Below are 24,139 nucleotides of genomic sequence, written 5' to 3'. Positions count from 1 at the left end.
ACAAACAACAACAAAAACAATAAAAGCTTTGCTTAAAACTATAAAAAGTTTTCAAACAATGATAAGATGAACATACCTGGAAAGAAATTTCTCTTCTAAATTCGGTTAGAATCCTCCAAAATCCAGTCCAATCTGCCTTTAATCACTTGCAATCAGCTAAAACCTTCTTTGCTCCACACAAATGAAAGAAACAATGCATTTTGACCTATTTAGGTGTCATTGGCCGCGGGTTCCCTGAACCGCGAGTTTTTTTACATAACTCGCCGAGTTTTTGACTAAAACTCGCCGATTACTCGGCGAGTTTTTGGACTCACACCGAGTTTTTTGGCAGGCGAGTTTTTGGGCGATTTACTCGCCGTCCCAAAATACTCGGCGAGTTTTAAAAACTCGCCGAGTAACCGGTGAGTCTTCCATCTATGACTAAAACTAACCACAAAATTCAGTTTTGAGTTTGAGACATTTTATCGAATACTTGTTATGCAAACTTAATCTCTTCAATGTATCAATATTTTGTAATTAAGTGAGCCACTGCTTGGAATTTAAACACTAGGAATGGATATAATTAACCAATGACAAATTATTAAAAATCCACCCGGAAAGAAATCAGACTAAACGAACATTGGTTATTAAAACCCTTACTGATGACAGGAAATCATTTAATCTCCATCTATTCGAAAGTGAAACTACAATATCACAATAATGGCAAGTGTAAACAAATTAGGAAATCGCAAGGAGCAAATAGAGGATGACCAACCTGTGTTGAGGTTATACGGAGGAGGGCTTGCGATTGGAACCCAGTTCTACCATGTTGCTACTGTCGTTGCTCCCTTTCAAACTGTATGCTGTGTCGTTAACAATTAACTTGACTGAGCTAGTGAATATATTCATCGTGCAACAATGGATACCATGTGGCTTGGTCTGCAGTAACACCTCCTTCCAACAGCCCGTGCCTTCACTATAGGTGTGTGAGTTGGAAATGAGTCCGGCTAGAGGGAAATGACCCATAGCTCCTGTATCCAACAGTTACAATGCCGTTAGACCACCACATATAACAATGCTGTTAGACCACCACATATAACAGGAGTTGCTCCCTGTACGTCTGCTCAGGAAGGAGGATGACCCTGGGGACGGAGGTATGGCTATCGGTTCAGACCCGAAAGTGCCTTCTAGAGCTTCTACAAACTGTGAATACCACTAACTTGCAGGAACGTTCAATATGGTCTCTGCTATGAAAACTTCAGTTTGGAATTGCTTGGCTTGATCAATCAAACACTGATCCTCCACATAGAAAATAAAATAATTTGATTCACACTATGAAATTCCAACTGTACTTACTTCTCAGTGCTAGAACCTTCTTGCCGATTTTTTGCCTGTGTAATGTATTAGTTCCAACGAGGTAAGCTGGGGTGATGTCCAACTTCCTTGAATAACTCGAGGGATTTCGTCCTCAGAGTTTTCTAGCCAGTCACATTGAATCAACCAGAACATGACATTGTATTCAGTTCATAAATTCTTGTGTGTAAATCCCAAGGCAATGTCCCTTATTTATAACCTCGAAGTGAAGGAAAAATGTTGAAATAAGGGACGTGGGATAAAACAACAATTTCGTCCTGTAGTCACTTAAGTCACTTTATAAAGTAACTTTATCCACACACTTCAATGTAATAGATGATGTACTTAAGATAAAAATTTTGATGTGACTGGTAGGCATCTTGATAGTTAATGTTGTTAATCTATCCGGATGTGGAGATAGATTAACCTGGTTCCATAACAGTAGTGCGGAGAAGGGGACATGATAGATTCATGTTGACGTTTCTAGATCAATGAACACACTAGTTAGTAGGTCCATGAACTTTTTATTATTTGTTGACGATTCCAGGAGAAAAACCGAAGTGTGTTTTCTTAAGAAAAATTAGACGTGTTCACTACATATGAGCAGTGTAAGGCCTTAGTTGACAAAGAATCATGTTCTTCGATTGTTACTCTAGGGTCAAATACTAGATGGAGTTTTGTTCGTCTGACTTTTCCACCTTTTGCGCTACAAATGGTATTAACTGCTAATTGACCACACCATACACACCTAAATAGAATGGTGTTGTTGAATGAAAAATCACACCATTATGGTGCATACTGGCTATTAAGAAGACAACTCTTGAAGAAGCCTAGTTAGGATGCAAGCGTAAGATGTGCCATTTGAAAGTCTTTAGTTCTTCAAATCTTCTATGGATTCAAGCAACCAAGCATGCCAAGCTGAATTTCAAGAGTCAAAAACTTATGTTTACCGGTTACAACAATACTCTTAAGGGACATTGGCTTATTGATCTAGAGATAGAGCGTCTTATATCCAATTGTGATGTGGTTGTTGAGGCTATTGGTCCATTTCTTTCTCCTACCAATCCTAAGGATCAGCTTGCAAAAGCTTCTAATGTGGGTGTTCATCTTCCTCTTGGTTCCCTTATGGGAGGGCTTTAGATCATTTTGAATTTGAAGATTAGTCTACCATTCATGACATAGCATTACTTGATTTTCTTCAGGATCCACATATAGATGTATTTTTTCTAGCCTCCCTAGGAGATGCTTTTTCTCTTATTACGTGTGTTGGTACTTTCTACACTTCGGTCTATGTGGTGGGCCAAGACTATGGGGTATTTTCATAATGATGAGCTTACTGAAAGCAATTCAGTTCATAGAAAGAGCAAGCAACAAAACACGATTAATTTCTCTTATGGTCAACATTCATAACATCTATGAACCTTAGACATATTCAAAGGCTAAAGGCATTCTAGAGTGGGAAAAGGCTATGGGGGCAAACTACCATAATTTTTTTGGAGAATAACATTTGTGTCCTTTCTGATCTTCCTTCTAGGAAGAAACCTATAGGCTGCAAGGTCAAGTATCATGTAGATGGTACTCTAGATAAATACAAGGCAAGGTTGGTAGCTCGATGTCTCCCACAGCAGTAAGGCATTGGCTGTGAGGACATGTTTGCTTCTACTAACAAGTTGAGCACGATTTGTTTCTTCTTGCCATTGCAACTTAGTTTGGGTGGAAGTCCATCAGATTGATGTCAATAGTGCCTTCCTCAATGGTGAGTTGTACGATGAAGTCTACAAAACACAACCTTCTGGTTTCAAGGTTGCTAGCAAAGAAAATCATGTAGACTCATGAAAGCAATTTATGTCTTGGAACATGTTCCTTGGGTATGGTATATCAAGATTGATCATGGCTTCTAGCGCAACCTCGTCATTAATACGTATGTCATACACGTTGGTAGTGATATTCTTTTTCTTGTTGTCTGTGTGGATAACTTGATCATTATTGGTGTTCGAACACATTTAATTTCAGCTATCAAGTATTACTTGAGGGTTCCCCATTATTGCTTAGGTATTGAGGTTTGACAGATTGTTGGTAGTATTTTTATATCTTACACTATGTATGCTAGTAGTTTGCTTGACAAGTTTGAGATGTTGTATTGCAAACCTACCTCCACACCTATAGAGAAGGGGCTGCCTACAATAAATGAAACAACATTCGGTAAACTAGTGTGCAGCCTCATCTAGCTCTTTGCCACTAGAGATGACCTGAATTTTGTCGTGCACTATATTTCTCACTTCATGATTACCCCAAAAGTTAATCATTGGGTGTAGCAAAACGAGTGTTGAGACATGAAAGAAACTTCAAATTTTGACATTCTATATCAAGGATCCAAATTTGACTGGTTATACAAACTTAGATTGACAGTCATAGAGGATGCCGAAAAATCCACTTTTGGATAAATATTCTATATGGGTTTTGTTGGTTCCCAAAACCGCAGATTGGAATCCTACGAGCCTTGCCTGCTCGATGCTGGGATATCCAACTGGTTAAGGCCAACTTGACGGGATCAATCAATTGTGATCTAAATCCCTTGCGCTTCCGGCTCTGCAAGACCGAGGCGGGTGCACCTAATCTTGGATGAAACACTTAGATCCAAGACACTTAAAACAGATCAATCAGAGCACAAACACAATAAAAATTTCCAAATGGCAAGAAATATAGAAAAACTTTAAACTTGTGATATATGAATTGAGAACAAAAATAAATGATTGAAATAATGTTTTAAATAAAGTATGAATATAGATTAATGCATCATATGAATATATTACTTTCTCAAAGGCAAGAAATTAAACAATTGCCAGCATATGGATTATGAATCAGGAGTAAAAGAGCAGTGCCTAATTAAATGGGCAATAGAGTCAAAATTATCAATTGAAACGTACAACTTTATAAAATCTAATATATTTGAATTATAAACAATTTTAATAATCAGACGCGATGGATCGATTATTTAAATGCAATTTTAAATAAGTCTAAAATGCACTTTAACTCTTACTGAGACAAGTTAGACATAAATACGGAAACAATAAATTATTTCACAATATTTATGATTATCAAATTTAAAATGCAATAATGATCCCGTCCACTATTCTGAATATTAAAATATTTATAAAATATAAATAAAAGACATTTATAAAGGACACAATTTAATAATGAGTTAAACTCTAATGCAGATAAAATAAATGTGCTTACAGATTATGCCTGAAAAATTAAAAGTAGAGACACTCCCTAAGGATGATCTATCTACAACAAATATATCAGGACCGAATGAGATTGACTCAAAAATCCACCATCCACAAGCTTGGTTCAACAAGTCACTCCGTTGCCGAGGAGAAGATATAACATATCATAAAACAGGCTAAGAAAAAGTTTCAAATATGAAAATTGAATGTTGTTGTATCTTCCTTGGTTCTACTTTACATATATTTATAAATGTCCAAAGGGCATCAGTTGCGTTCAAAGCCTTGCGCCTCTTCATAAATAAAACTAACGGATACTGAAAACTTATGTGTTTTAAATTTATCAAAATATAATTAAACGCCTTTGCTTTATATCTCCCACTGGCGTTAATGCAGAGTCTTTTGCATCCGATCAAATAAAATAACCCCTCCAACATAACTTTGCGTGAATCAACCCCATTATACAATGACTTCAGGCGCTCTCAATGCTCCTCCCGCTGGATCTGAGATACCATCTTTTCTATCACTTATTCGTCATTATCGGAAGTACTGCTGGTGCATCTTTTGGCTGGTGGTGCATCCTAGCATCATATTATAGATTATATGTTTACAAAAACCGCTTCAGGACCCCTCTCCATGCACTCATTCATGCAATAATAATCTTGTATTCACACCTTTGCACAGCGATTAATTTGCCATAGACGATGTGCACTCCCGTGACCGGTATTTGCTATAGTTGGAAAACATTATTATGGAATTCTGGTGGCTCTCCTGCGATTTCTTATTGCGTGATTCCAACGGTGATGACGTGATTCCTTCAATCCCGCGGACATTTGAAAGGGAGAATACACAGATGGGGTGAATTGTGCGGAACTCCTCCTTGTGCTTGGGTTGCAAATAGTCTTTCTCGTTTCATACGCTCGCTGCCCAGATACGCTTAATTCGATACCTCCTTTTCCTCAGCATATATTCTCCAGACCTGCGCAAGAACACAAAATCAAAATAAGTTTATCAATGATTAACAATATTTAACACAAAAAACCATGATTCAACGGTTCTCTGAAACATAATCATTAGGCCTTCAAATAACTCCCGTAGCTTCACGCATATACAGTAATACGATGATAACTACTTGGCGGATTGTGAAAACACGACTTCCAGATCTTAACCAATTTGATATGAGGATACTGCACACTTCAATGTAATGTGAGATGGGAACTTCATTTCATCGGTGGACTCGAAATCTTGTTCTCATCAAGCCTGCATGATAATAATATTACCGTCTGCACTTATGTTCTCTGACTGGGATCGCTGCACCATATATATAGCAGAGACACAATTGTGGGCAAGATTTGACTTCCTGCAACTTTGTTTGAAGCATTATCTAGATAGAAGCTTTGACAGGAGACTGGCATGATTATTATCTGCATTTCTGAACTATGTGCAGACATTTTATACTCTTTTGGTTTCTGAATCAATACAAACTGTTCATAAAGTTCGCTGCTAATGGAATCCAATACTTCAAAAGATAAATTTATTATCAGGATCATGACTTCACTGCACTATTTTGGCAAATATTGCAACTATGCATCATTTATTGCATTCATGCTGTATATCTCACATATACGCTTGCTATCTGGTGAAAAACCCCTTCATATGTATTTCTGAATACAAACTCTCAATTATCAACCTCACAGAGAATCACTGAAATACCTACAAAATTTGATGAACATTCTGATTACAGTATTACCCAGTCTACAACCAGAGGTGGTTATATGTATCTTCTGATTTCAAGGATTAAAAGTCTTGCTTTCATAGTACATCATCAGCAATACAAGAAAGTGTACAGGCTATATCAGACATGATCCTCGACCTATCCTTTAGCTGTTGGCATACCGTGATGATAATTTCTCCTATAACTGAAGGATTCATCTTTTCACTATTATAAAACATGCTAAGTACCATGACATCTTCCAGAAAACTGTGTGAAAACACGGGTCTCTGATGGCAGCCAATTCAATACATTTCTATCAAGCTCTGAACATTGGTAATGACATTTCTCATATATAGCCTTGCTTATCATTTTCCGCTCTATAAAAAAAAAAAACTCTCTTCAAGACTATTATTGTTTAAATTGATTTGAATTTTTTTTGGGTTCCATCAGGTTCTATATTGTCACATGAACTAGAAGGAAGCAACAAGTAGTGGTTCTTTCCTTGAGTGTGGTAGAATATAGAAAAACAATTAAGGAGGCAGCTTGGCTTTGTAGGATGATTTTAGACATGCATCAGGGGGTTCAAATGTTACAAGTATGACCTTTTCCCTTGTACATTGATAATCAAGGGGTGCTCAAGGGGCCAAAATTCCATTCTTACGCGAACCTACTAAGCATGTCAAGCTTAATTGTCATTACATCCACAAGATGGTAGACGACGTATCAATTCAATTGTAGTATGTTAGTAAGCCCAATTAAGTTTGTTAAATTCAGGGTGCTACTTGGTTTAGTTGGCAGGTTGACCATTAAGGGAGGGTGTTCTAATGATATTTATATATAATTAACCTTCAATTATGTATTCTATTAGTTATAATGTTTTTATTTCTTGCTTTTAGTTTTCCTCAGTCTCTTTCTTGGAACTTCAGCAATATGATTGCCTATATAAGGTTGATCATTACTCAATATAATCAAGGAATTACCATTGTCTTATTTGCATAACAACTCTTATCACATTCTCATGACTCACCCCCTTTGACTTTTCCCTCACAGTCAACTACCATAAAAAACATTGCCCTTTTAGGAGATATCAATGGACGACTTGCGCAAGATTTTCATCCACCAGAAACAATAGAAACAACCTGGAGAAACTACAATAACCAGAGTGATCAATTCTTAGTGTGGTCCCTTAGACTGTGTGGTCTCGTGGATGCCATTAAATTTTTTTCATTTCATTTCATTTAACCCAATAATCTTTAATTGACAAAATTCTTCTATTTGCAATAATGTGGTACACACCTTTTCATACCCAAGACTTGTGAAAGCAAGAGGTGCACTATAGATTGTGGACACCATTTCCTGCTTATATGGTGATCTCACCAAGTTGAATGGAAGACAACTGGCATAGTTGCAACATGCAATTTTTGTTCAGCAATATCTCTTGATTCCATTTTAAATGCCTTTAATGGACCTCTTTTTTGGGTGGGAGTTTGTACTACATCTTTGACTTTCATAGAAGGTATATCATAGTAACATGGGGATGTGCCCCCACCCTTTTTGCCTCACGTCCTCGAGATAATGATGGAGACACAACACAAGAACAGAATGGACACAACAGAAAAGGGAAATTGTATTAACTGAAAAATAAGCTAGTACATTCAATACAGAGAAAATAAACTTCAAAACATGCCCTAAGGGCTTACAATAGCATAAATGTGGAGATAATTTTCTCCTTTCAGTACCTCCTCTCAAACTCCACTCCGAACTGTCTTTTACAATGCCAAGAATCTCCTTAAATAGACCCCGGAGGGTTAAGGACTAGGAATACATTTTAGAAGGTGCTAGTAGGCATCCACCGACCAAATAGAAGGCTCTAGAAGCTGCGTTAGAAGTTGGCGCAAATCTAGAAGAATCCAGAAATGGTAACCGAACTTCCGGGAGGCATAACTTTTGAACCGTAGCTCCGATTGACGAACCATTTACATTTTCGGAAAGCTCTCGAAGCGCTCTATAGCCCTATGGACCAGCTTCGCTCGTCGCCCATTTTTCGGCCTTTTTCGAGGTCATTTAATGCCCCTAACCTGACTTTGAAGCATTCTTAGGAGGTCTCCAAAACTCGAAAAACTGCAATAACTTTCAAACCGTGGAGCCTTTTTGACCTGATTCTTTTTTTGGAATGTTCTAAATCACAATTACATTCATCTGGCCAATTCACACATTCTAGTTTACCAAAATGATGGCCCAATTACATGCTCCTATTTTTTCGAGATTTTCTAGCACACTGATAATGGAACTGTGAGAGTTGGAACCTTTATTTGGCCCAAATGGGTGTCCAAAAATGAAAACACATGAAACAGAAACTAAGTCTAAGTACATTTTTTTTTGGGTGACACAAGATTGCCCTTATACCTCTGGATGCTCCTGCATCAGATAAGGACACACTAGGGACTTGGAGACTCTGTTCCCCTGTCCCAAATGGCATTGTCACCTACGCCGAGGATGGGGGAGTTCCCGATGTTGACTATCTGGTGATTTGACTATTTATGTTCAATGTTAGATGTGCCAATTCAATGCAGTGTTCAAGTATTTACACTTTTACATCTTTATGTCATATATTGCAATACATCTTTTCATGACTAGCATTTTAAGTACCATATGCATAGTGTCTACAACCCCCCTTGGTCCCCTGCCACCATCCCCTTGTCGTCTCCTTGTCCCCAAATTAAGGCCCCTTTGTCCCCCCATCTTGGAAACTTGTCGCCCCATTCTGCCATTCCCCTGTCCCCTAGGGCGGTGTAACTATGGGGTATATGCAAGAAGGAACATTGGGAGGCCACCTTTGTTTTCCTCTTGCAACCATTTTATAAGCATCCTCTTTCTCTTATGAATGTCTCTATTTCTAGGGTAGACAATCCCTTCCCAGCTGGACCTCCACACATTCTAATCCTTTTCCTAGAAGGGCCCATAAAAGTGAAGTTTCACTCAATAATACAAGCTTATAAATTGTGTATTACACTACTTACACTTCCAAATATATACTCCACCTCTTGAAAATTGTTCAATCCATGTGGTATGTATCCATAAAGGATATCCTTTATCAATTTTGAATCTTTGGTTTCTTTCCGTACGCACTTAACGTTGACTACTGATCATTCTTGCAATCTGGTGTCTTGCGATTATTGGAAATTATATAATTTAAATTAGAAAGAAAAACTATTAAATGCAAGCATGCATGTGGAAAATGAAGATAAAACACATCATAACAAATAGTTAAATTTGCTTTTATATTTAAAAAAAAACTTGAAAAAATCGTCAGAATCCTAAGTAATTTATTGAAAGACTAAAGAATAGGGTTAAAGTTTAAACTTACCTTAGATGCTTTGACACTTCTTTGTGGAAGCTATTTGACACTCCACAAATGATCCCCTTAAGAAAAAACACCTGCCGTTCGAAATGCTAAGATGGAGACAAAATGATTTGAGAGCAAAAGAGCAAACCAAACTACACAATTGAATCCTGATATCAATATCACGAATTGACTTGCTGTGGAAAATTTCTCCTACTTACCAACTGATGAGCATAAGGGGCTTTCTAATGAATGGTTCATAAAGCACAACATATGTTGAAGGTTGCAAGTAAAGTGGGACTTAACCATACAAGAAACTTTGTTGTTAACTGCACAGAGTAGTAATGGGACAGGAGACCTCCTAGGAAGTCCTGACGCTTCACCTTTGTGAGCATCTCTTAGATGCAGTGAGTGGTAAGTGTTCCATTCATTCTCATGAGAGATGTGGGTTCTTGTGAACTCATGAAACATGGATCGACGAGTTTGGCTCAAAAACTACACTGTTGAATCCTGATAGTGATATAACAGTTTCACTTCCTGTGGAAAATATCTTCTACTTATATTTATTTTTACTACTGGTCCATGTTGGCCAAATGGATATTGAGAGTGCCAGGTTCAATTTGGTTATGGATGCTGAAAACAGCTTGCTGTTGGAACCAATTGCAAAGGACAAACCTGAAAAGATAAAAGCCATGGTCCAGACAGATTTCCAACACAGTTTTATCTGGTTCACACAGAGTTTATCAAGTAAGATTCACTAATGTAGTAGAGAAATAGTAAACAAGATCTGAGAAGGAATGAGTGCCAGAGGTCTAGTTTGAGTCACAATAGCTTCAAAAAGATAATTAATCCATTAGTATAGAGCCATTGTTCCTTCGAGTGTGGCATACAAGATCATTTCTTTATTTGTCTGAAAAATTAAATCTCTGCTAACAAGGTTAATTCCTCAATCCCAGTTAACCATTGTCACAAAGTGTTCAACTGTAGCTTCAGTAGAAGTGAAGTACACATTATATTGAGTATATGTACTCATGGTTCTACATGAACATTTGTTTGATATGTCTTATATTCTTGATAAGAATTATATATATATATATATATATATATAAATAAATAAATAAATAAATATCTATATATATTTATTCATAAATAACATTCCTTAACTAATTGGGCTCTTACCATAAAATGAGACAATCTGAATGTGTTTATTAGTTCACCGAATGGTTATTGGGTTGTGTTATGGTCAAAGGTTATGTCCACGTAGGGACATGATGCCTTGCATATTTAATATGGTGAACAACGGTGTAGACTGATATCAATAACACGGCATACTCAGTCTCATTGCGATCTCTCCTTCCAGAAAACAAAGGTATCGATCAGTCATAGTTGTTCATTCTCCATTACTGTTCTGTTACGAAGATCTGCACAGCACATACAATCAGATTTAGTACATCAAAAATCTATTGATAATAAATACTGAATCAATACTATTCCAGTCTGTAATAACATTTCTTCTCTCTATCAGAGATCCTGTTCATTTATATGATATCAGAGCCATCCTAATAGGGAATCCTATTTTCAGAATTAAAAATTTAAATCTCAGAATTATCAATATTAGAATTTTATCCTCAAATTCAAAATGGTTAACATGTAAGATTAGAAAATAGAGTTGAGGGAGCATCAAATTTTTCATCATGGAAAATTTGAGTCATGATTGTACTAAGAGAAATGGAGTTAGAAGAGTACATACAATCAAATAAATCAATATTTGAAAATGATCTAGATAAAACAACATGGAAAAGGCACGACACCAACAAAGAACTTAACATCATAGCATTAAGAGGATTTCCACTACCTTGGGAAACCTTTATTCGTGTTCTCTCGACCTGACCTTCTAAATTTGAATTACTCAAAAATGAATGCGCTCAATAAGAATTAAGATTAGTTTCCAGAGGAATCAACGTAAATCAAGAGGGAGATATTCAAGCGCTTCATGCGACTACAAACAATAAAGAAAAGAAAGGCAAATTCAAACGTAATTGAAAGGAATTCAACAAATCATATAAGAAACAAGATTGGTCAAAAGTACAATGTTTCAAATGTGACAAATTTGGTCACACTCCCCAACTTCTGCCCTAAACGAAAAAAAATTCAAGCAGCTCTAGCAGAAATCAAAGAAGAGAAAGAGGAAAAAGAACACCACCTTGCATTTTATCTAGCACTTTCAAGTGAATCAATCTAAAAAAAAAACACCTGGATTATAGACAGTGGAGCATCACGTCATATTATAGGTTTTAGAGACAAATTTGAAAGCTTCAAAGAATACTCCTTTGAAGAAGTAACCATTGGAGACAATTCCACACATACGGTTAAAGGTATTCGATTATGTTCAATTCAATTAAATTCAGGTATTACTCTCCAACTTAAAAATGTTTTATTTGTACCTGGTATTAAAAAGAATTTGGTCTCGATCTGCGGTCTTGCTGATCAAGGATACAGAATGACGTTTCAAGAGGATAGAGTTCTATCTTGGCCAAAGAACTCCAACATCAAGAAAGCTATATCTATTGGATTTAGAGATGGAAGTTTATATAAACTTTGTAACCAGCAAAATTTAGCCCTAAGTCATGAAACATCAAACTCAACCGAAATTTGGCACAGGAGACTAGGTCACCTTCATTTCCGTGCATTGCCATCAATAGGAAAAATTGTAAAAGGATTACCTAGTTTCAAAACTGATCACTTAGGCATTTGCAAAGGATGTGCCTAGGCAAGAACACCAAGAAATCCTTTCCTAAAAGCATACACAAATCAAAATCTGCACTTGAACTTATTCACACTGATCTATATGGTCCTATGATTGTACCTTCTCGAAATGGATGTCTCTATTATGTGATTTTTATTGATGACTATTCTAGAAGAACTTGGATCTACTTCCTCAAACAAAAGGAATCAATTGAAGTATTATCTAATTTCAAAGAATTCAAAACACTTGTTGAAAACTAGTCTAGACAGAAAATCATAATAGTAAGATTAGACAATGGAGGTGAATAAATCTTTGAAATTTTCAGAGATTTTTGCATTACTGTTTGGATTAAGAGGGAGTTTTCTGTACCATATAATCCTCAACAAAATGGAGTTGCAGAATGTAAAAATAGATCAATTACTTTTTTAGCCAGAGCAATGATGCATGACCAAAATCTTCATACTTCTTTTTGGGCTGAAGCTTCGAACACTGCTGTTTATATTCAAAATAGATGTCCTCACTCAATATTAGAAAACACCACTCTTGAAGAAGTATTCTCGGGTATCAAACCAAAGTCAAGTCACATAAGAATATTTGGGTGTCTTGTTTACATTTATATTCCTAAAGAGAAAAGAACAAAATTAGAACCATTTGGAAACAAGGGAATACTAATTGGATACAATCAAACAACCAAAGGTTACAGGATCTACGTTCTGGGTCAAAGAACAATTGAGATTAGTAGTGATGTAAAATTTGAAGAAGATATTGCCTTTAATCTTGCTAAGAACATTGATGAATCATATGCAGAACCTACTATTGAACTAGATGAAGATCACTTAGTAGAAAACGAGAGGGAGAATGATGCTGAACCTTCTTCACCTACTATCTCAAATTCAGAGAATATTGAAAATTCTAATAACAAAAAGAGACCACTTTGGGCTAGGAAAATGATAGAAGAGAATTATGTTGAACTTGATGAAGTAATTAGAGAAAGCAAGACAACAAGAAATCATTTATGTTTTGTGGCACTACTATTTGAACTTATCAAAACATAACCTTCAAATGTTGAAGAAGCCTTATCAAGCAAACCTTGGAAAGATGCAATGATTGAAGAAAATCAATCAATACGAAAAAATGATGTATGGGATGTTGTACCTAGACCTAAGAACAAATCAGTTGTCTCTTTTAAGTGCCTATACAAAATCAAGCATGCACTTGACGAAAGCATTGAAAAATACAAAGCCAGATTTGTGGCATGCAGGTTCCACAGGAGGAAGGAATTTATTATGAAGGAACATTTGCTCTAGTTGTTAGGTACACATCTATTAGTACTATCTTAGCAATTGCAGTATCCAAAGGATGAAAAATCCATCAAATGGATGTTAAAACAACATTCTTAAATTGTGAAATTGAAGAAGTTTATACTGAGCAACCAAAAGGGTTTGTCACTCATGACAAAAGTTCCCACGTGTGTAAATTAAAGAAAGCACTATATGGGCTTAAACAAGCACCTAGGACATGGTATGAAAGAATAGACAACTACCTAATAAAATTAGGGTACTCTAAGAACGAAGCTGATCCGAAAATATACTTGAAAATAAATGGTGATGACATGATTATTCTTGTATTATATGTTGATGATTTGTTAATAATAGGTGAAAAACATCTTATAAACAAGTGCAAACATGAACTCACAACAGAGTTTGATATGAAAGACCTAGGCCTTCTTCACTACTTTCTAGGTCTTGAAGTCTGGCAAAAGAGGAACTACATTTTCTTAAATCAAGGAAAATACACTATTGATATTTTGACGAAATTTAGAATGATGGATTGTAAACTAGTTACTACTCCTATGGAAATCAACTTACATAAACTAAAGGATGATATGATCAAATCTGAACCTACTGATCCTACTTACTATAGGCAGATCATTGGATAATTAATGAATTTGGTGAACACTCATCTTGATATATGTTAGGCTACTAATACTTTAAGTAAATTCATGTGTGAACCAAAGAAGACACATCTAATGACAGCCAAATATATCTTAAGATATCTAAGAGGTACAGTTGATATGGGACTTAGATATGATCAAGTCGAAATCAATCTTCATGGATATTTAGATTTTGATTGGGTAGACAGCTCTACTTAACGTAAAAGTATTATAACATGTTATTTCAGTTTGGGATTTGGGATGATTTCTTCGTTCAACAGAAAACAATCCTCAATTGCATTAAGCTCCACTGAAGCAGAATATATAGCCTCCTCTATGGGAGCCAGAGAAGCAATACGGTTACAAAAATTGCTAGTTGGATCATTTAAGAAACCCTTGAAGCCAACTATCATTCATTGTGATAATCAGAGTTGTATCAAGCTTTCAGCTAATCCAATTTTTCACAATCGATCTAAGCATATTGAAATACCTTATCATTACATTAGGGATATGGTAGATCGAGATGTTATCAAACTGGATTACATAAGTACAAATGAATAAATTGCGGATGTTTATACCAAACCTCTTGCCAAAGTAAAATTGGAATACTTCAGAGGAAAACTTGGTATGATTATATTGTGATGTTGAATATTGAATTTAAGTTTCAATCATATATATGTGTTTATGCTTCTAAATTTGTCTAGTTGCATCAGATATGTAATGAAAGATGACAATCTTTCATGGACATATATTCAAAAGGTAATCTTTGTAAGATGACGATCTTACAAATGATAGGCCTGTTATTATGACAGTTTTATTTTGGATATGATGGAAGTCATTGATAACGAAAGTATTATGATTACTCTAGATATTGTTTTGGACAATTAGAGATCATAATACATGTTATGACAGTGTTCATAACATTGTGATTATAGTTATTTGACAAGTCACTATTTTAGAGTGTTAAAGTTAGATAAAGTGTGTTGTGCATAGATATCATTGGTATTGATATCATGTAGGATTTTTATCACTTCTCCCTTGCTAAGAGGGAGTATTAAAGTGTAGCTTTAGTAGAAGTGAAGTATACATTATATTGAGTAATGTACTCATAGTTCTACATGAACATTTGTTTTATATGTCTTATATTTTTGATAAGAATTATATATATATATATATAACATTCCTTAACTAATCAGGCTCTTACCATAAGATGAGACGATCTGAATGTGTTTATTAGTTCACCGAATGGTTATTGGGTTGTTTTATGGTCAAAGGTTATGTCCACGTAGGGACATGACCCTACATGGCCATTGGCCTCATAGAGTCATGTCTCTACGGGGACATGATGCCTTGCATATTTAATATGGAGAACATCAGTGTACACTGATATCAATGACACTGTATACTCAGTCTCACTGTTATTGATGTGAGTTTTGTATCACTTACATGACATATTAGGATTTGAATATTCGATATAGGATATCAAACATGCAACTCCTCTCTTGAAAAATTATTGCTCATGGGATATGAGAATAACTCCAATGTTCCTTACTCTTGTGGATACTCACTCAATTTTATCGATGTGATTTGCTAGTAATCACGTAGGCGGCCTTATGCTATTCATTCAAGGATGACTTGGGCTTTGGTGGAATGATAGTGATGGTGGCTTATTTTGTGAAATGTGCGGGTGGCAGATAATGTTGGTGGTGGTGATGAAGGATGTGTCTGCGAGTGATGATGTTGATGGGAAAGCGATGGTTGTGGAAGGTCAATGGATGTGGTCTGATACTTAACTTACTCCTCTAACTTGCTTCTCTAAGCTTCGACTACCCAACTACTCACTATTCTACTCCTACTCCTATGAATGGAAGGTTAGCAAATGGACAGGGATCGAACCTAATGAGAGCTAACCAACGGCCTCACTTCCACAGGTGCAATGATTCGAAGGAATAATAAACTAGTTTACCACACAAGGCTTCCCAACCAGCTGCTAGGATGCTAGTGGTCTAGTATTGATCCCTATCAAACATCTACCAATGCTACCATACAACTATCCATCTACTTCACTCCTACTTAGCAACTTGAAATGAAACCAACTTTAACAACTTGAAAGGAAATCTAACTAAGTGGGAGTAGAAAACATGCAATAATACCCAATGTTCTTAATCAACATGCAAATCGCAACAATGAAAAAGAGAGCAATTTTGGTATAATCTTCGCAACAATTTCTCCAACCACTTTACAAATGAGAGCAAATGGCCTTTTATAGGGGCCAGAAATACAACGGACGGTGGAGATCAAAACAAGATCAACGATCCAGATTGGATCCTCAAAACCCTAATTAGGGTTGTCACCCCATCGGCCAATGAGAAGCCACCACCTCATCAATGGACCAATGAAAAAAGTGCAAAAAGTGGCAACCAATGAGAAGGCACCAAAATGGTGGCCAATCAGAAATAGACACTTGTCCTATTCTAGAAGAAAGGGAAATTGCCACTTGGGCTTACATCAAATGATCTTCTAATATAAATCTTCCCTTTTCTTTCATCTTCTTAGCTAAGGCAATGAACTTAGCTAGCCTTTCCTTAACTTCTTCCATAGGAGGACAAAGTGTGTGCTTCGCCCTGAGTTCCGCTAACTTCGCCATGCCACTTGCTGCTTGTAGTATCCTTTCGTGATCCTTCTCATATTCTTTCTCAAATCCAATAAAAGCATTGAGAGAGGAAAGGGTGCCCAAATGCTTCTTCCTGATGGCAACCTTTTCCAGCTCATCCAATCTCGATCCAAAATCTGTCTCATTGATATCCTCTCTGCCAAGGGGGATTATCCTTCCTTTAGTCTTTCCCTCATCCGTATCATGTCCACTGTACCGATATTGGTGTCGGTTATTCTCTTCATTTTCGAGGAAGGAGTTTTGGGCATCATATCCTTTTTGTCTTTCTTAGACTAGAATGAAAGAAGGATGTCAGCTTAAGGACCCCTTGCAACTCTAAATGATTTGGAATTACCTCTACCTATAGCCAAGGGGGATTGTCCTTCCTTTAGTCTGTCCTTCATCCGTATCATGTCCATTGTAGCGATATTGGTGTCAGTTATTCTCTTCATTTTCGAGAAGAAGGGAGTTTTGGGCATCATATCCTCTTTGTCTTTCTTAGTGTTTGCCCGCTTGGGATTCTTACTTGCACTAACATCCTCCATGCTCGTCGCCCTATTACGGAATGGTAGAGTGGTGGACTAGAAGGCAAGAAGAACCAAGAGGAGCAATCCTTAGACTAGAACGAAAGAACGATGTCAGCTTAAGGACCCCTTGCAACTCTAGAGGATGAAAATTCACCTTAACCAATAATCTTACAACGAGTTTTTGGAATTAGGACTTGACCTTAAGAACTTCAAATCCCTGGCAAATAAAATTACCCAACCTAGGGCAAAAATTGCAGCCTCTTGAAAAAATCAAAATTTTATCTTCCACAAATTTCGGCTCCCACAAATTTCGCCCTCCACAAAATTCGGCTCCCACAAATTTCGGCTCCCACAAATTTCGCCAAGCAAGAAGAGTGCAGATTTGCTCTTGCAAAATCACCAACACCTTGAGAAGGAGAAGTGAGAAGTGAGGAAGAAATGGGAGAGAGGCCTCCTCTTATACCCAACTTTCTTATTTCCTCCAAGCTGGACGACTTGGACCCTGGGAGAAAGAAAAACAAATAATTAATGCAAAATTATAGCCCACAATTAAATACTTAGCTAAAATTAATTTTGCCATGATGAATATTAACTTTTTAAATTGCCATTTGGACCAAAATTGGAAAAAGGAAATAAATAATGCCTTAGAGGTGTTAAATATTTCCATTTAATGAAGATTTAGTAATTAATACGTCATTAAATTTCGATTTTGGCTAACCAAAAGCCATTTTTTCAATATTAAATTACCAATTTCATTAAAGGCAAAAAATTTTCAAGGCAACTTTAATCTATTAAAACCAATTTTTTTGCAATTTCTCTCCAAATTGATTTAGCTAAGCAATTTTAGCTTTTTAACACAAATAAAATTATTTCTCTAGAGCCTAAAATCGATTTTGCAATTTTATCTCACCATCACAAAAATTAATCCTTTTCACCAAAAATAATCAAGATTTTCCAAAAGACCAGATTTAGCAAAATTTTCATTTTTTGAAAATTATCCAATTTTATACAATTATATCCAAATTTTCAAAAAAAAAAAGTCTAAATACAAAATTTACAATTTTATCCTGCCAAGTGTTGCTCTTTTAAAATTTGTTCGGCCTAAGGATGAAATTGGTGGCTCTGGAAAATCAAGTTGAAACCGGGTGAAAATAAGCTAAGCCTCCCCACTGGCCCTGAATGTGTCCAAGGCGCGAAATCTTCAAATTTGAAACCTCTAGACCGAAAATTGCGAAGGCAATCGAAAAAGAGGGGGTCCCCAAAATTTTGGAGCGATGGTGTGAAAACCTCACAACTGTGAGCTCTCCTTCTAGCAAACAAAGGTATCAATCAGTCATAGTTGTTCATTCTCCATTACTGTTCTGTTGCGAAGATCTGCACAGGAAGATTGGCACAGCACATACAATCAGATTTAGTACATCAGACGTCTATTGGTAAGTAATTCTGAGTCAATACTATTCCAGTCTGTAATAACATTTCTTGTCCCTATCAGAGATCCTGTTCATTTATTCAGAGGAGTAACTAGAGTTAACATAATTGGGGTATAGGAAATTATACTCTTTGAAGCTACAAAAAGGGGTTAGAAATTTTGATTAAGCTAGTTACAATAAAAAGATTCTACAATAATATCCTTCTAGTTCTGGACAGCAAACAAGACTGTAAAATCAAAGCTGGATCATCAGATACAGGTTTGCAGAAACCATTTATTGAGAAAAGATCTATTGATCTAACATAGTGGCTTTGTCCATTGGACCTGCTATCACTTTGTTCATCCTCATGGGAGGAATCTACAAACAAACAATGTAGGAAGATCTAACAAGGAAAAAGTTAATTATCCTTGAGTAATGAATCAAGGGAATTGTTTCAACAGCTTCAATTTTGCTGCTGACATTCTTATTCTTGTTTAAGAGACAAAACATTAAGTTTCATCTGGATTATGTTAGAACTGTGCCAGTTGGCATGGAGAGAGAAAAATAATTCATTGCCTTGAAATGTCCCTTGTTGGCTAGCAATCCAAGTCTGCACACAGCCTAGAGGGATCACCACTTGTTTGGTGAAAAGTGCTTAGGCTTAGTCAATTTGTGTGTTACTGTATCTTGAAGGAAAATAATTTCGTTCAAGTACCTTGTTGGTACTGCATTTAATTAACTATTAGTATTTTCTATAGTGCAGGAGAAAGTGTTTAATCAAAATCAAGGTTATTGGTTCGAGATTGATGAGTTAAACAATGGTTTAAATTCAATGATGAGTTTTGTCACAGCCTGTCTATGCCGCGGAACCTTTGAAGCCAATGTTTCTTACAAAATTAAGAGGTCGAGTTGTAAATATAAGTTGAATGCACAGATTCCTTTAAGGATTGTATATACTGCTGTTCATTTTGAGGATTTACTGGAAACTAGGCGTCAGATATAGACTTTAGTCAATTGCTTTTAAGCTCCTTTGTGCCTTGAGTGGAGTCTATATTTTCAGTTTATAAATCAATTAATCTACCCTAGATGCATATGTAGCCACCTGGAGACAAAAGAATTGAGACTTTATTATAAGAATAAGTAAAATAGGATGCACCCATACTGAAATAATCCTCACTGTAGGGCTTTTTGTCAACAATGGGCCATCGAGGAATACTCTGCAATTGAGATTGAGATGATGATGGGAATTGGTAGCATGTTATTATAGATTTGAAGCAGCAGCATGTAATTTACTCCTCTTTTGAATATGTATATCTCATTGCAAAAGGCTCAACTACGTCTCCAAGTTGGGGCTCATCTTCTTGTTTTCCCATTCTTTACACAGTCAAAGTTGCTTTTTTAAAAGGGTCTTGCTATTGTAAGTTGCCGATCCTGGTATTGGGACAAGTATGGCTTTGAGATTCAGGTGTGCTGGTACAGCAATTTTTTTTGCTTGGGTATTTATTTATATTGAATTAATAAACCAATGATAATAATTATTTTCCAATTAAAATACCTCATAATTTGCCAAAAATAGAAACCCTCATAAATTCATAATTTAGTGACTTGTCATAGACTCAAATGTCAATACTCAATGATAATTACAATCAATATTCAATAACCTCCATATTGTTCTTCGTAGAGAGCATCAAAGTTAACATTTGGTCAGTTTCATTGGAACCACAGTGAGTTAAAATGCCACTTCCACTAGCCATGTCCTATGTAGAATCTGCCTCGTCTCAAGAGATTTTTGGCAAGTTGTGCAACAATAACATCAAAGCACGCTCAAGAGTTAAATGAGTTAAATCTCAATTCCTCATCACTTCCTCATTGTAATCAAGTTTCTATTATGCCGAGATATACCAATAACTAAAGTGCGTTACTAAAAATTTTCATTTTTTAAAAGTGAAAAATTAGGTATATTGCACTATGTTTCTTTTTTCTTTTTGTAGTCGGGCAAGGGGGTTTTGGGGCAGTGCCTTGGCCTGTTCCTTGTGACAGTATAGGGCAGAGGCCTTGCCACCAAACCTAAATTAAAGCCTTCAATTTCAAACTGCAAAAAAATTAATGGTCCATACCTTTTTCAAAATTTTATTTCTATGTTTTCTAGTGTTCCACACAGACTTGACACTTGCTCTTCCTCTCTCTTTAATGCTTGCACTCTACTGATGAAGACTTTGCTAATGCTTACATTCTTGCTGTTGGTTCACTTTGCCTGTCAAAATGCTCACTCTTGCAGCCTTTCTTACTTTTTTTGGTGGTTGCTTAGGGTGTATATGGGTCCAATAAACTATTGAGGTTCAAGGTTACTGGCACAAACATAAAAAATGTACATTTTGAGTTGAATGATGTGAGGGATGCATAATTTGGTTCATAATTCCTTTTCATTCATAACACAATTCAAAGCCCATGGATTTAAAACAATATAACTAAAAAAGTGGAATAAATAACAATTCACATCTTGTAACACTGGTTGTAGGATCCTTTCTCAGCCAAAGTATGAGATTCTGATTTTATAGTATTAATTGCAATTTTTGTTTCTTCATGTTCTTTCCCGTAACCAAAAAATTGCCCTTTTGGCAATCAATTTTTTTTCTCCCACCACAAACATTGATTAATTTGCTGGCTGTTGTTTTGACACTCGTAACAATACCAAAGATAACCCGTGCCTCCACAAAGCTGGCCAATCTGTGTAACATGTTATCATAGGTGGTGATTGGTTAAATTTGATGGCCCTTGACAACCCTTGGCCCATTAAGTCAAACTACATAGAAAGGATTCGAAAAATTGAGAAATGCAATAATTTTAATTGTAAAGCTTATAAAAGGGGAAAAAAAATGTATCCCTAGATTAAGTTTAAACTTGAATAACTATATGAAAAACAATTATATGATCTTGGAACAAATAATAATATTACAAAAGTAACAATTATGCATAACAAATTAGCTCCCATATATTTAAAAGAATTTTGCTCACAGATTGGTTCAATTATTTTTTAAGGAACTGCGCTCAAGGTGTCCTGCCTTGGATTCTGTTACTTGTAGTATCTCGTGATTTTTTTGGGTCTGGTATACATGATTTTTAGATTGTTATTTTCTGTTGACAAGTTGTTGACTCAAAATGTTTCTTTGACAGCATCTGGCAATATTCGCCAAATATATTGTGTACAAAACAGTGAACTGGATTCAGCGGGTATTGATTGATTGTGTACATCTGCCCACTGCAACAGGGAGCAGATTGACCCCATGCCATAACATAGGAGCAGTGAGAGTGATTCTGTAGAGCTTGTTGTATATGATCTTTAATTCTTGTTCAGATTACTTCATTGCAATAATGTTGGATTTATAGATGTTCTGGGACATTATTTTCAACTTAACTAATGGCAGGCTATCAAAAAGGTGCATTTTTGAATTCGATTGTAGGGTACAACATCGAAGATTTGGTTTTCTTCATGGTATCCTGAGATAATCCCGTGTAAGCTGTTCTACAGTTGCATTGTCATATCTCTAAGTGTATCATTGAATGAGTTTTATTATCCTGTAAACTTCTAATTAAAATGTTTGTATTCTAGATACATGAATATGTATTTCAAGAGTGAGCGCCTCTTTCATTTATTAAGACCCAAGGAAGAGATTTATTGAAGTTCAACCTTATGCCAGTTCCATTTGCCTCAAATGAAGCTGTCCTGAAATTCTACAGGACATGCAACAAAACAGCCATTAAATGCAGGATTTTGATTGTTATGCTTGATTTGCAAACATGAATCCTGAATGGCAATGCATTTATCAAGCGCTGTGACATGTTTCCATGTAGAGGCAACAACAGGCAAACTCCACTAAGAAGAACGGGCCACAGTGGGACTAAGGGGAAAAATATATGATTAGAGGTTCATCTGTTTAATATTATACATGTTTGAAATGCTCTGTTTCACTAGTCTGTAATGTGTTACATGGCAGTGGAAGTTAAGTTTAATCCATATCAATCTATTTTGTTTTTTAAATTTTTGTCAATAGTTCTTTTACATTTCAAATATAATAAATATTTCTGCACTTCTTTCGGCTCTAAGCCTAATTTCTTGTTTGTGACACGGGCAAACCAAGCTCCTTTTTATTTATGAACACTTTACTTTTGTGCCAGTAACTTCTCTAGCAATATTTTATGGCTGGAATTCATTTTCACAAATCAAGGTTGAAATTTTTTCAAGCTTTCGTCTTGTAACCACCAAAATCTTTTAACTAAATTCGAGCGAATAATCTGCATTTAAGCACAGATTGTTTTATAGAGATCTACAAACTTACATATATATCAGTTATTTTTGGTTCCATGGCGTTGCCACTAACCCCGTACAATATATTGTATATTTTTGTGTCCCTTCAATAAATGACACGTTCTTCTCTTTTGTAATGTTTTTCTCTGTCTGTTTTAAAGATCACCATTAAAATGCGAAGTGAATTGTTTCGATGCCAGCATAAATATATAAAAGATGCAAATAAGATTAGTGCTAGCACATTAAAGTGCATTCTAGGTTATCGACATATCGGAGAGCATTGTAATTTTAAGTAAAAATTTCTGAAGTTTGGAACCCCCGGGTAATCAATGAATACGCATTTCAAATTTCTTTGGTTCGATTATAATCAACCGTGTAAATCCGGTAAGTTTTAAGAGGATGTGATGGAATAACCTGAGGAATCTTTTTAATTGAGGCTTTTCATGGGTAAAAATATACCTGTCACTAGTGCCCCATCTGTGTAAATTTGAGGCGATGGAGTAATTTTCCACCTTTATTCCTTCTAAAGGAGGCGAGCCTAATGCTAATAGTGCTTGAATCGAGTTTTGAGATTCTTCATTTGTCTGATAATCTTGTTTTATTTATTTTTCTCACTATGGTCGAAAATCAATTCAATTTTTGCTGAAACAGTGTTATTTATCTTTCTTGTCTGCAAATGAGAAAGAAATGTTGAATGTAATATTGTTGTTATTGTAATGATGCCACACAGATAAGCAAATCACCCTTCATGTAATATTCAATGTAAAAAAACTTCTAAAAAACAATATAAATATAACAGTGGGATGTACGTCATATTTTTTCTGAAGTTAGTAAGTTCTTCAGTGCTTTCGTTCTTAGATGTAAAATGTGTTAATGAACATGCGAAGCATTGTATTGGCAGCACCTCATATTTTAAGTTTATGAGATTTGAATTTAATTAGCAGATTGTAAA

At 35.8% G+C, this 24,139-nt stretch overlaps 1 protein-coding gene across 3 annotated transcripts in view; it reads left to right on the top strand.

Moving 5' to 3' along the window:
* Positions 1–22,920, top strand: part of LOC149578385 (uncharacterized) — a 141,521-nt gene extending 118,601 nt beyond the window's left edge. For 2 of the 3 annotated variants that reach the window (XM_089828710.1, XM_089828721.1), the window contains one exon: positions 22,056–22,920. In XM_089828710.1, coding sequence (XP_089684836.1) covers positions 22,056–22,123 — 68 coding nt within the window. In that variant the 3' untranslated portion in view covers positions 22,124–22,920. The remainder of the gene's footprint in view (positions 1–22,055) is intronic. The other variant, XR_016364409.1, reaches the window with a different exon arrangement.
* The last annotated feature ends 1,219 nt before the right edge of the window (positions 22,921–24,139 follow it).

This window comes from Cupressus sempervirens, chromosome 1 (assembly GCF_028749045.1).
Source record: "Cupressus sempervirens isolate cs-2001-9-10 chromosome 1, ASM2874904v1, whole genome shotgun sequence".
In the NCBI taxonomy this organism is placed as follows: Eukaryota; Viridiplantae; Streptophyta; class Pinopsida; order Cupressales; family Cupressaceae; genus Cupressus; species Cupressus sempervirens.
Note: the sequence above shows the minus strand (reverse complement) of the source record. Positions and strands in the feature narration are given on the sequence as shown.